The 13,585-nt window shown below is 38.3% G+C and overlaps 1 protein-coding gene across 12 annotated transcripts in view; it reads right to left on the reverse strand.

The window, feature by feature from the left end:
- The window catches only part of Stim (stromal interaction molecule), a 95,402-nt gene that overhangs the window by 59,782 nt on the left and 22,035 nt on the right, over window positions 1–13,585 (reverse strand). For 11 of the 12 annotated variants that reach the window (XM_067784074.1, XM_067784076.1, XM_067784071.1 and 8 more), the window contains 3 exons: window positions 12,313–12,887; window positions 639–802; window positions 415–534 (listed from right to left, as the gene is read on the reverse strand). In XM_067784074.1, the coding sequence (XP_067640175.1) occupies window positions 415–534; window positions 639–802; window positions 12,313–12,688 (660 nt within the window). In that variant the 5' untranslated portion in view covers window positions 12,689–12,887. The remainder of the gene's footprint in view (window positions 1–414; window positions 535–638; window positions 803–12,312; window positions 12,888–13,585) is intronic. The other variant, XM_067784073.1, reaches the window with a different exon arrangement.

Genomic DNA, 13,585 nt, shown 5'->3' on the forward strand with positions numbered 1-13,585 from the left:
TGGTAACGTATATCAAGTATATCGTATAGCACGATATGAGCCCTGATTTAGGGCGAGATTCTAAATTGTTGTATCTGTAATTTCGGTAGTGTTAACAGGATTACATCGAAACTATTCTAGGAATATTTCCGGATTATTGTTTCCGTCTTAACACGTTATAACTCGACTTATAATATTTGGTATACATAGAACGAAAAATTTCGGACTTTTATTTCGACAAAATTTTGCTTAATTTTTCTTCGTGCGACGGATCCGCGGGTATAGCTAGAAGATGGACGCAAAAGTTCACAAACGAACTCTTTCGAGTTGAAAGGAGCATGAACGCAATATGTTTATCAAAAATCCAATACCGTTCGTTCGCTGATTTGTAATGAACTTGTGTACGTACATACACATATTTTCTATTTAACATACCTCCGATCGTAGCCACGCTTCCCACAATTCCTTAACTGATATATGCATATCATCATTGAAATGAAACGCTTTCTGACGTTTCTCATAGCCCGAGTCATATTTAAGTTCTTCACGTAAAAACTAAACGACACAAAAGAGAAAGTCATTATTTTGCAAAACTTATTGCATTTAAAAACCAACTTGAGTTTACAGTTACTTTATTGCTTATACTAAATACTACTTACGTCGTCGGATTCGCTCAAATCGATATTGCCATTGTCGTCATCATCAAGCTGACGATGTAGCGTACGTATTGCTTCCATACCCAAACGATCTTGTAAATTTCCACTATAGCAATCTAGATCATCTGCAGCGCAAGCACCATCAGCTGAGCCACTACCCAATGAACCTGGATTTTGTGGATGACAATAAATTAGAAACTAATAAAAAAAGTATCCAAATGTAAATGCAAATATTGGTAAAACGAACTGAAATTAATGCATATACACAGGGCCGTAAAGAGAAAATCCGTGCCCGGGACTAAACAATTTACGGGCCCCTTTAAAAAATCCACTAATACATTTGATTAACTTGAATTAATGACACGTCATTCATGAATCATTATTGATGGATTACATCAAAAAAAAAAAATTTTCCCACATCAACTAAATGATTTTTGGACTAAGAGCTGACAATAAAATTAACACAGAATATTTACTATTTATACTATTTTATTGTAACGTAGAAATAAAATTCTCTTTTAACAGCCACATATCGGTTCAAATAGTCTTTTCTAGTTATTTGGTAACATCTCTAGCTTGGAGGACCACGTTTCTTTCATTAATGGTAGTCAGTATTTTGTACCAAATTGCGGACAGCAAGATACATTCGAACTTGTTGATGTACTTGAGAATGCCGGTAACATCTCCGTATGCTTGTGCAGCCAAATTTGGCTTTTGTCTGAATGTCCCATCGTTGTGGAGTGCTGCTGAAATAGTAAAACATTTTTGTACAACTCCGAAGAAAGTAATTGCAGCCGTACAACATTCTGCAGCATCAACACCACATAAATTGAGACTGTGGCGTGCACAAGGCGAGTAATCAGCATTCGAGTTTTAGTCGAGAATGTGACGTAGTGCTCCGTTGCAAGCTCCTTTCATATTGGTCGCGTTATCGTACTCTTGTGCACGACAATCTTCAATCAAGTATGGCAAATTAGATCAGCGATTTTCTGACCAGTTTTTTGGTTACAATTCACGAAAGCCAAAAACCGTTCTTGAATTGTAAAATTTGTTGCTTTCGAATTGAAATGGAGTTTGCGCAAAATGAACGTAGTCAACGTGACTAGCATCAGGCTAGCATCAACGATAATAGCAAAATACTTGGCTTTCTTGCCTTCATCTAATATAGTTTCCCTCACGTGCTTTGTACACATTTCTATAAACTCGTTCTGAATGTCTGGGGAAAGATAGTGACCTTGTAAACGTTTGTGCTGCTGTTGTGAAATCCTAACTTTCTCCAAATGATCTCTAAGTATCGGATCATAATGGCTTATGAGATCTTAGCTGCCCAAACAATTTCCATCGTTTTCTTCACGAAGATATATACTTTCGCCTTTGAAAGCTAGGCCTCTTTCAGCCAAAAATAAAATAGTGTCCAAAACTCTATATAAAATTTCTTTCCACTATTGAGTTTCAGTGATTAGCTGTTCATTGATAAGTGTATCAATTGTAGCCTCCTTTTGAATTAGATTTTGTAAAGATCACCATTGAATATAACATTTAATATGTTTTTGAGTATTTTCGGGTGATGGCAGTTTATCGTATAGCTGCTTCCATACCTGGAATTTCGAATATCCGCACAACAAATTTTAGGTCGATTTAATAAAGTATTGGTGCTTAACAGACGACATGGTAGGCAATAAAAAGCATTGCTACTAGCACTCCACACTAACCAGTCACGCTCCACTTTCTCTCCATTTGGCAAGATTCTGTTTAACAACGAGGTAGGATATCCCTCGTCATGACAATCACGTGGCAGAATAATAGAACACTTTTGATGACCTCGACGAATTATTTCGTTGACTTCTTCAGATCGCAAAAACTCATTATTCGCGGTATCGATATCGAAGTCGTTTAAATAATCTGGACTTTGATACAGAGTTGGTGGTATTGTTGGAAGACTTTTTGAAGATGAACCTTCATCAGTGTCACCACGAAAAATTTACGATTTCGGATTCATGTAAACATACATTTTTGTTTGATATTTTTATTGTCTCCTCAGGCCCAGGCAAAAAATCATTATCAATATTCGTTTCTTTTGAAATTCGGCTTAAAATTTGCACATGGAACAACTAAAGACTCTCCTGAATTAAAAAAAAATGTCTTAGTACTTCTAAATCGCGGGCCCCCTGAGAAACCCCGGCCCCGGGGGAATCCCCCCATGCCCCCCCCCCCCCTCTCGCCAGGCCTGCATATGTACATATAAATATGTATGCATGTAATTTTTGCATGTGCATACAACATCGAAGGCTGTGTTATAATAATAATAACAATTATAATTAAATATACAATGATAAATATTTACTTTTCATATTAAGGATAGATACCGAAATCTGTAAGAATGTATGAACACATATCGCTTATGTACTTCAATAGTGTGTTAAGTCAAAAAACATGATTTTTGAGTAAATAATGTATAAACGTACTCAATATCATAATCTATGTTGCATAAAGAATTCTTTGTGATCCGTTAAAAATTTAGCACAAATTTAGCTATAAAAATGAAAATATACATTTATATGCACAACACATGGCAAGGTGGAATCTTTGAAGGGCTCTCATGACAAATTATGTTTTTTGAGTTATGGCACTGTTGAAGTAAATGAGCGATATGTAAATACATGAGATAATAGCATTTTGGTATCGAATCAAGCTTCTCTGCACATTTTTTTTTCTGTTTGATAATAAACAAATAATAACGAGAATTCAGTATGGTACAGTTGTGAACATAAAAGTAGCAATTATTAAGAGACAAATCGTTAAGTTTGGAGAAAAACTTGCATAAATTGCACAACGGAAACTATTATTTTTTTAACTGTCGCAGGGTGGGGTATTTTATCAATATAGCTGGCCAAAACTAAAACAGCAGTTATTTCTGTTAAAAAAGTGGTTGTCTCCATTGTGAATGATAACTATGTGTGATATCTTCTGCATTGACGTCAAAATTCCAAAGTGATTGGATCACCCACATAATTTGTAATTGACTATCACTGCCTCATTCTGTATCTCTTTCTATCACCCACTGAAGATAGGCGCCGCCATATTGAACACCCTGTCAAAACGCTAAAAAGTAGCCATATTGAACATCCTGGCAGGCAGTTGACAGATAACATATCACACTTAGTTTGATTCACAATGGTTGTCTCACTTCATTGTTATGAATGGAAATTTTTGACAGTAAATTCACGGTGTTCCGCGAAGAATTACTTGGATCGGTTTCGGCATTACATGAGATTTGTATGTCAGTATGGGTATCAAACGAAAGGTATTTTACTCCGCATTTCTTATTGATTTGAGTAGGGTTGCCAGTTAGGGTTGCCACCTCACCTCCTTTTTTATATTTCTTTGTATATCGACTACCATCTCGAAAACGGCTTGACCGATTTGATCAAATTTGGTACATCGGTATAATATTATATTTTAAGAACTTTCACCTAGGCGTTGCCACTGAGGATGTTTTCTCAAGGTTGCCAACTTTTGCAATAGGGGTATCAGTCTTACAAAATGGATCACCACTCAAAAATTTGCGGGTATGCGCAGCCGTTTTTGTTATTAAACTTTGAAACAAACATAAGCTAATGTATTGCCAAAAATTGATCAAATACCCCAACGTGTGTCACTTAAACACGCTTTATTTAAGTCGCCTAGTCCTTCCAGCAGAGTGCGGGCAGTCCTCTTCCTCGTATTTCCGTAGGCGGATTCCTACAACTATACTTTCTTTGTCGGAGCATAACCTTTCATTTGCATAACATGGCCTAATCAGACTAGCCGCAGTGTTTTAATTCGCTGGACTATGGTGACATAAAAGGTAAAGCTCGTACAGCTCATCTTTAAATCGCCTTCGGTAGAATCGAAATCGGTGAATCGAAATTTCATAACAATGTCGAAATTCTTAGAATTTTCAAAATAATTTCGGTATGCAGTTTTGAAGTCTCCCGAAATTCGCTATGATTTGAAAAAGAAAAGTGTTCCAACCCCTCATAATTGTGAGTCCAATAGGAGTTTAGTATGTGTGCGATATATGAGTCTCAAAAATTAGAAGTATATCCACTGCTGAGTGGAAATATCACCCTACCTCGGTTGCCCTTTCGAAAACGATTGAATAATGTCCTATTTCAGAATTTGTTTCAAAAATTCTGAGATAGAGCGTTCATGAAGCGAATTCTGGCTTGGGGCGTTTTTGAAACAAATTCCTAAACAGGGCGTTATTCAAACATTTTCTGAGATGGTGCGTTTTCGAAACGGCAAACGAGATAGGGTGATATTTCAATCTGCAGTCGATATAAAATTTTAAAAGACTCCTAAGTATATGATGAAATTTATAAGTATGTACCAAGGCTGTATATAGGGCCAATGGGGCATATATGACGCCTGAAAGACTCTTTATGGAGTCATATAAGAGGCAAAATACGAGCCTATTAGTTGCCACATCGGCCACCTTTAGGCTCATATGATGTATGAAATTGGGCTTATATTGGACGACCATCGCAAGAAGGAAAATACTTTGACGAATATTAGCATCACTAAGCTTCTACTAAATAAATGCACAACAACAATAAGGCAGCCACTCTTATGTAGAAGCGACGAAGAGATATCTCACACACACAAATATATAGTCATCAGCCCAAGTAGTTACTCACAGATTCACACGCATATGGCTATGGAAGAGGCGTGGACTACAGATATACATGTATATAGCTGGTAACAAACCACGCATGACATTTCGCGAAATTACTACACATTAGGAGAAATAGGTGAACGGGGAAACCGAGAGTATAAAAGCAGCGCAAGCTGAGTAATAACAAATCAGTTTTGATTTAAACACGCTATTGGTTGTAAAGTATAATTGTAAAGTAATCTAAATAAAGACCAGTTTGCAATACAGAATATTGGAGTGATTTATTCAACAGTTTAGCGATTCGAACGTTAGCAGAAGGTTCCAAACAAGCGGAATTTCCCTAAATTCGTTACGATACGTTCTTTTCAGAGTTTTAAATGAGCTCATAATGAGCGTAAGTGATTCGACAAAAGGCATTTTTTAGATATTTATCAGTCCGAATGTTTTCTGGAAAGATATTGGCTCTTCTTTTATTACTACACAATTTGGTTTTACCCTAAAACTTATACTTTAGCCCCCTTATTCATAAAGAATAAAAAAGGTTTATAATTGGAAATTTGTATGAAAATGTCGCTTCAAAAAGCTTTATATAATTTTTTTATGAGTATGGCGGTAAACCTATAAGAATTAAGTTAAAATAAATGGTAAAATAACTGATACAATTTGCAAATAATTTATGCAGCTATTTTTTTCCTCCCGGGTGTATGTATGTATGCACATTCGTTTTTCCACAAATTTTTGTTTGTCGACAAATGCTTAAGCATATTGTTATTAATTTTGTATTTTTTTTTTAAATTGCTACAATTAAATGCGATAAATTGGCTGTGGTTTCTTATTGCTGCCAATTTTTGGGTGCGCAGGCGATAATTCAGACATGATCTTGATTGAATGACTAATGATAGACAAAATTATAGATAAATTGGTTTATTACTTCATTAAAAGTTTATCTTTTGAGTTTATCTAATAGTCAAACTGCGAACTAGAGCAGCGAAACCAATGTCAGCCAAAGTTATCTGATTAAAGTTTTCTTTCTGAAAAAAATTTTCTTGAAAGGTTAGGCTGGGTTGAACTAAAAACTATTAGAAACAGGAGATCGACTTTAGAGGTACGTTTAGGCTGGCTGGTCCGTAAACACCTCACATAGACTTGTGGAGTTCATAGTGTTATCAGAAGTCTTCTCAACGACCAAACTGAAAACCCCTATCTAAAACCATGAACTATGTTATAAAATAACTCCGTTCTCTTGGCAAATACTACAAGCTTTTAGGAGCTATGATATTCCTGTTGAATAGCCAGAAACCTGAGCATCCCAACAGACATCTGATTGATGAGCCAACAACGCCTAGGGGCTTAAGGAGTCATCACCGTAAGCATTATGAGGAAATACGGCACCTGAGAACTCTGCTGTATGAAGCAAAAAAATACAAGCAGGTCCTCAGTGGACTCCCCAAACAGGCGTCGGTCCTTTATGCCGGGAATTGCCCGGTGAATCCAGTACTCAAAGAACAGTACCCAAAACTTGCGGAAGAGGAACGCATACTCCCCAGGGAAACGCGAGTCACTCTAGCTCAACTTCGTTCTGGATACTGTAACAGGTTAAACTCTTACCTATCCAGAATCAACCCCGACATACAAAATGTATGCCCCGCTTGCAATGTGTCCCCACATGACACCAACCATCTCTTTAATTATAATGTGGAACCAACGCCTCTAACACCCCTATCATTATGGTACACCCCTGTTGAAACAACATTTCCTTGGACTCCCGTTAGAGGATATTGATGACAATTTGTGATCGGTCGCACCTATTAGGTGGGGCGAAGCACTGCTACAAAAACAACAACAACAACCTATGATACTTGCTGCTTCTAGATCTGATAACAATGCTACTCCTAATAGATCTAGTCTTAGTCTTGCGAGCAGGGCACGAGCACAAAACGTGCTTGATTGTTTCCTCCTCTAACCCGCGCTTCAAACATCTGCTATGATTGGCAATTTAAAAGTATGTGATGTAAAAAGGCAGTGTCCCGCCAAAATACGCATCACGAGCCTAGTACCCTATTTTCAGTGATAAAAGTAACTTTGTTAGCATAAGGTTGTAAGATCCTGCTTGGCCAATCATATTCAGCTCTCGTCTTCTTTTAATTTCGCTCAATCTGATTTAGGAATGTCTACGGTACAAGCTATGTGCTATATTTAGCTAGCTCAAGCGCTTTTCATTTCCATTTTTTCCCATATGCTCAGATACCCGATATAGATGTATATTTCTCCCTATCCCGGGTCTTTCCAAGGGTTGCTTACAATCTTTTAAACGTTGTGCTATGAGAGATAATTGCCTTAATTGCTGCTGTCAAGTTAAGCTTTTTTCCTCATATGTTTCTTCTGCTTTAGTCACGGCTACTACTTCCGCCTGAAAAACAATACAGTGGTCTGAACCCTGTATGATTTGTTTATTTCCGGATCTGACCGCAGACCCTTCCTCCATTACTTTGTACACGCGTATTGCGCCAACCTTCACCTCTTTCATATTTATCAATAAAAATTTTATTAAATATTCTCCTGTTGGAAATTCTTTTGATTCTTTTTTTAATAGGCCTTGAGCTCGAATTCGAACCAGAAGCCTTTTACCAATAGGCCGATAAAAACAAAAAAACATTCTTATATTGACTGAAATCTTTTTGAGGAAAAAAGTACACCGAAGTTAAATTTTAGAATTACCAATTAAATTTGTAACTAATGTGATAGGGGTTTTACATGGTAAAAATATTATTAATGTCCTCTTTTTATGTAAACACTTTGTTAGCAATGAAGTAAAAGTACAGATTTTTAATAAGCTTACATTTGTATGTATGTATGTGTTATAGGGTGGTTCTTATATATCAAACAACCAAGTTTTTCCATTCTCCACCCCTCAGAAGGTAAGTCTGAGTAAAGCACGTATCGAACTTAACTTTTCAATTGCCTACTTAGTCCAAAGTAGCATTTATTGGCCAAAGTTATTCTTCGCTGGATTTCAAAGCTGATGTTGCTGTTTGTGTTAAAGCTAGCTCCCACACAGACGAAGTCTTTTACTATTTCAAAATTATGGCTGCCAACAGTGGCGTGGTTGCCAAGAAGCAAATGCACTGACTATTTGCTTGATGACAGCAGTTACTACGTTTTCCCCTCATTCACCATCAAACCCGTCTTTTCTGCTTCTTCTTTCCAACATCAAATTGAAGAAGAAATTAAAATTGAATTTTTTGATTTTTAATTATTAACGTTCGAATCGCTAAACTGTTGAACAAATAACTCCAATATTCAATGCAAAATGGTCTTTATTAGACTACTTTGAAAGTACTTCACAATAACACTTATACTTCACAACCAATAGCGTGCTTAAATCAAAGCTGATTACTCAGCTTGCGCTGCTTTTATACTCTCAGTTTTCTCGTTCATCCATTTATCCTAAGGTCTTGTCATTTCGCGAAACTGTATTCCAGAACAATTGTATCCCTTGCTTGGTTATTAGCTATGTATATACATGTATACCTATTTGTAGTTTATGTTTCTCTTATAGCCATATGCGGGTGTATGCGTGAGTACTACTTCGGCTGATGATTACATGTGTTTGCGAGTATCTGTTCGTTGCCTTGTATGTACATTAGTGTGTAAATGATAATTGATTTGTTTACGTACATACGAGTGGCTGCTTAGCATCAGCTTAGTGATACTAGTATCAGGTTAAAAAAATAAATAAATGTAAGGCGCGATAACCTCCGAAGAGATCTAAGGCCGAGCTTCTCTTCCAATTTGCGTCGTGCTCCTTTTGATTTTCCCTACAAATTGGCCGGACAGGACCTACATGTTTTATGCCGATTCCGAACGGCATCTGCAAGGCAGATGAGTTTTCACTGAGAGCTTTTCATGGCAGAAATACACCCGGAGCGCTTGCCAAACACTGCCGAGGGGCGACCCCGCTTAGAAAAATTGTCTTCTAATTGAAAAACCTTATTTCTAAAATTTTGATGTTGCTTTGCCCGGGAGTTGAACCCAGGGCATACGGTGTGATAGGCGGAGCACGCTACCATCACACCACGGTGGCCGCCTGTAGTATCAGGTTAGTGATGCTAATATTCGTCATAGTACTATAGCTGACGATTAAGTTAAGGCGTGTTGTACAGGCACGAAACTTATATGTGATGTCGCCAAATGTAGTTTAGTTTATCGATTTTGAGTATTTAAAAATTAGAAAAAAAAACACATTTCAATTTTTTGAGTCTCCATAGAACGATCTTAACTTCGACCTCTGTGCGAAACCATCTCCAATCGAAACCAAAATTTATATGTGATATTTTTGGCGTGGGTATTACGGTCTGAAGGGGTGAAACTGAAAAATATCGCTTATTTTATTTATAAGAACCACCCTAATATATACCAAAATAAAATACAACGAATTGGTTTAACAATTAAGGCACGTTACTGGTTTACGTTATTTTGAGCGCACAAAGGTTTTAAAAATAACCTTAAAGGAAATGTTAAAATTTGCAGAGCAACACAAAATTTTGTCTTTACATAAAAGTTACTAGTCATGTGGAGATTTTTCGTATACTCAGCTGTGCATAGCAAACAAAGTGATGACTTTAATTCTTCTAACGATGGATTTTAACGACACAAAAAAAAAACGTGAAAAATATAAAATATAAATAAGAATAACGATGAAGATCCGGATATTGATGGGTAGGAACTTTTTTGTAAAATTTTCCATTAATTTCCAATAATGGGCTGACTGACAGACAGTATTTTTGCTACACTCCCAAACCCGACTAATATCCGTCAAGGCATGGCGGAACCAGGAACAGGTGTCCGCCGGAAATCAGCTGATTGGTACTTTTTTAATAAGATTTGAAACTTTCGCTTCCAACACACTACGTTTTTGACATTAATCCATCTTTTTACAAAAACAAAATACGTGGAATTTTTATTTATGTTTGTATGTATGTCGCCGCGCTGCCGCCTTGTATGGTTCTGCCATGCGTCGAGGGGAACGTGCTTTTGGCAGGCACATTGAATCAGTCTCGCCAACGGAGGCCGCAACTTTGACGGGAGTACGTAACCTAGTAAGAAAACAAGACCCTAACTACACTCAAATCAGGGACAATATTTGTGCATCAGATAGCTTGGAGAAACTGAAGCGAGCACACATCTAAAGAACTGCGACTACTGCCGGCGTTGGAAATATAGAAAAAAATATATGCCAGGCGCGATAACCTCCGAAGAGATTTTAAGGCGAGCTTCTCTTCCAATTTGCGCCGTGCTCCTTTAATTTCCCCACAAGTTTGCTGGACGGGACCTACATGTTATATGCCGACTCGGAACGACATCTGCAAGGCAGATGACTTCACACTGAGAACATTTTAATGGCAGAAATACAATCGGAATGTTACCGAGCCGAGGGGCGACCCCGCCTAGAAAAGCTTTTTTTCTAAATAAATTTTTTTTTTCAAAATATTCGATGTTACTTTGCCCGGGGCGTGAAGCCGGTATCTTTGGTGTGGTAGGCGTCCGTTGGTACGCCCAATGAAGCCCAATGACAAAGTATCTTACCCCCAGCGGGTAAGGGGGTAAGAATATACCCGCGGTAGGTATGCCTGTCGTAAGAGGCGACTAAAATATCAGATTCAAGGGGTGTGTAGCGCAACCCTTCAGGTTGCCAGCGCAATATATAGCTTCGCCAAACCTAATTGTCAACCTCACCTATCCGCGGCGAATCCTGTTTCACTAACAGACGAGGCTCTGGCGACCCCAAGCTCCTCATGGAACTTGCGGGTGGGGAGGGAGGGGATGGCCTGAAGGTTTAATGTGGCCACATAAATCGTTCCCGAGATGGTCGGGCTAGCACCTTAATGGTGCTGTGGTACCGGAGCGTACCGGATCTGTATCCGGCAAAGGACCATCACATCGATAACACTCCCCAAAGCCTTCGGGGAGCAACCTTATCGCTACAACAACAACAACAACAACAAAGTATCTAAGCTGTTCGATGACAGCGATTTCTGCCGGCAATATGTTAAACCATCCAATCCGATGCAAAAAAAACCTTGTCAATGAGAGATTCAGTTTCGTGACGCAAATTTTCATCATGTCTTTGTCGTCCTTGAAAAATGGAAAATGACGAGGGTGGTACCGCTACTAAATCCTCTATAATCAGCTGACCAAGGAGACTCATATCGTCCGATATCTCTCTTGTCGCCAGAGCGAAGACACTTAAAGCCTCCCTGATCCCTTACTTTAACGAAAACCGTGATGCTTTCCAGTCTCCAGCGTTGCTTTCGAAAATTACATATTACCGCTGAATACTATTTAAACTTAAATAAATTACGGATTACACCAAGAACCCCACCAGAGAACAGTACCCGATAATGCAAGGCATAGGAGAGTCTACCTAGTTACAGTAGTGAGCCGCAAACTATTTGAGTACAATTTAACTTTGGTAACAGTGCTACAAGAAGAAGCCGAAGAAACAGGAGGTGTTCTATTCAACTTTCGCTTGATTATACATTTCAAAGCTCCCTTCTTCACCAGAATTGATGAGGTTTTTTCCCCCCGTGTATTGTTGGTACTAGCGCCGGTCAAGTCCCCGGCGGCCTTATTAGTTACGTGGACGAATTAATTGTCGAGTCGAGCTTAAAACAAAAAACTGGAGGATGCTGCAGGCTTGTCAAAACACCGCGCCCAGAACTGTCACGGAATGTCTTCTTATTACGCCAGAACTCATCTACACAATGAGACGGATAGAGTAGAGAAGTGAAATGCGGAAAAAACGGTTTCTGTTAAATTCCTAGAAATCTGGTCATCCTAATTCGACACATTCGACAAAGTATTATGACGGTAAGTGCTAAAAAATAAAAAAAAAATACTGCATATGAAAGAACAAATTCTTAGAGATATGAATGAGTCCAATTCGTGTGCTAAACTTCTCATAACATAGACCAAATCGATACATATGTATTAATACATATATACATAATATATACTTACTGAATTCATTACTGACAGCTTGTGACATAGCCTCACTTAGCAAATTATAAGAATTGCGAGGTTCCATGTGACCACTACCCGATGGTGTGCCATGATATGAGGCATGCGTAGCTGGTGATGAAGCAACGGACGTTGATGCAACGCTGGCAACAGTACCACCAGCAACACCGGCACCAGCACTACTTGGATGATATGCCGCCGCCGTGTTCTGGTGATGCTGCTGTTGCTGTTTCTGTTGATGTTGATCAGTATTGTAACGATTAGCAGCAATGCTACCCATTGTATTGCTGGGTGGGCCACCACTTTCCACTACATGGCATCTTTGCGATATCACAGCCAAAAAGAGTAGCGCGTACAGCAACAACTTACGCTGCATTATCTGTTGTTCGCCGCCGACGCCGCCGTTGAAGTGCAATAAGAAATATGATGGCGCAGTGCGGCCAACACTTGAGAATTTTGTTGTTGCTTAATATTTTGTGTATCAGAACAAATCGGTAACAAAAATTGTATACACTTATGTGCACGGCTGACAGGTATTAAAGATTTTTTTTTACATTAAAAACGATGTCATCTACCTGTTAAATTAACAAAAACAAAACATATAATTAGATATACATAATTAATTTAAATATCTTTTGTAAATTGCAATACAGGGTGACGCAAAATTAATCACCAAATCAACAAGTAAGGAAGGTTAAGTTCGGGTGTAACCGAACATTACATACTCAGTTGAGAGCTATGGAGACAAAATAAGGGAAAATCGCCATGTAGGAAAATGAACCGAGGAATGTGTTTGTATGACATGTGTATCAAATGAAAGGTATTAAAGGGTATTTTATGAGGGAGTGGGGCATTTATGACTCTAGAATTTGTTTGTACGATATGGGTATCAAATGAAAGATGTTAATGAGTATTTTAAAAGGGAGTGATCCTTAGTTAGTAAGTAAGATCCTTAGTTCCATAGGTGGACGCCTTTTCGAGATATCGCCATAAATGTGGACCAGGGGTGACTCTAGAATGCGTTTGTACAATATGGGTATCAAACGAAATGTTTTAATGAGTATTTTAAAAGGGAGTGGGCCTTAGTTCTATAGGTGGTCGCCTTTTCGAGATATCGCCTTAAAGGTGGACCAGGGATGACTCTAGAATATGTTTGTACGATATGGGTATCAAATGAAAGGTGTTAATGAGTATTTTAAAAGGGCGTGGGGCTTAGTTCTATAGGTGGACGCCTTTTCGAGATATCGCCATAAAGGTGGGCCAGGGGTGACTC

The sequence above is a fragment of the Eurosta solidaginis genome, chromosome 4 (genome assembly GCF_040869045.1).
Source record: "Eurosta solidaginis isolate ZX-2024a chromosome 4, ASM4086904v1, whole genome shotgun sequence".
In the NCBI taxonomy this organism is placed as follows: Eukaryota; Metazoa; Arthropoda; class Insecta; order Diptera; family Tephritidae; genus Eurosta; species Eurosta solidaginis.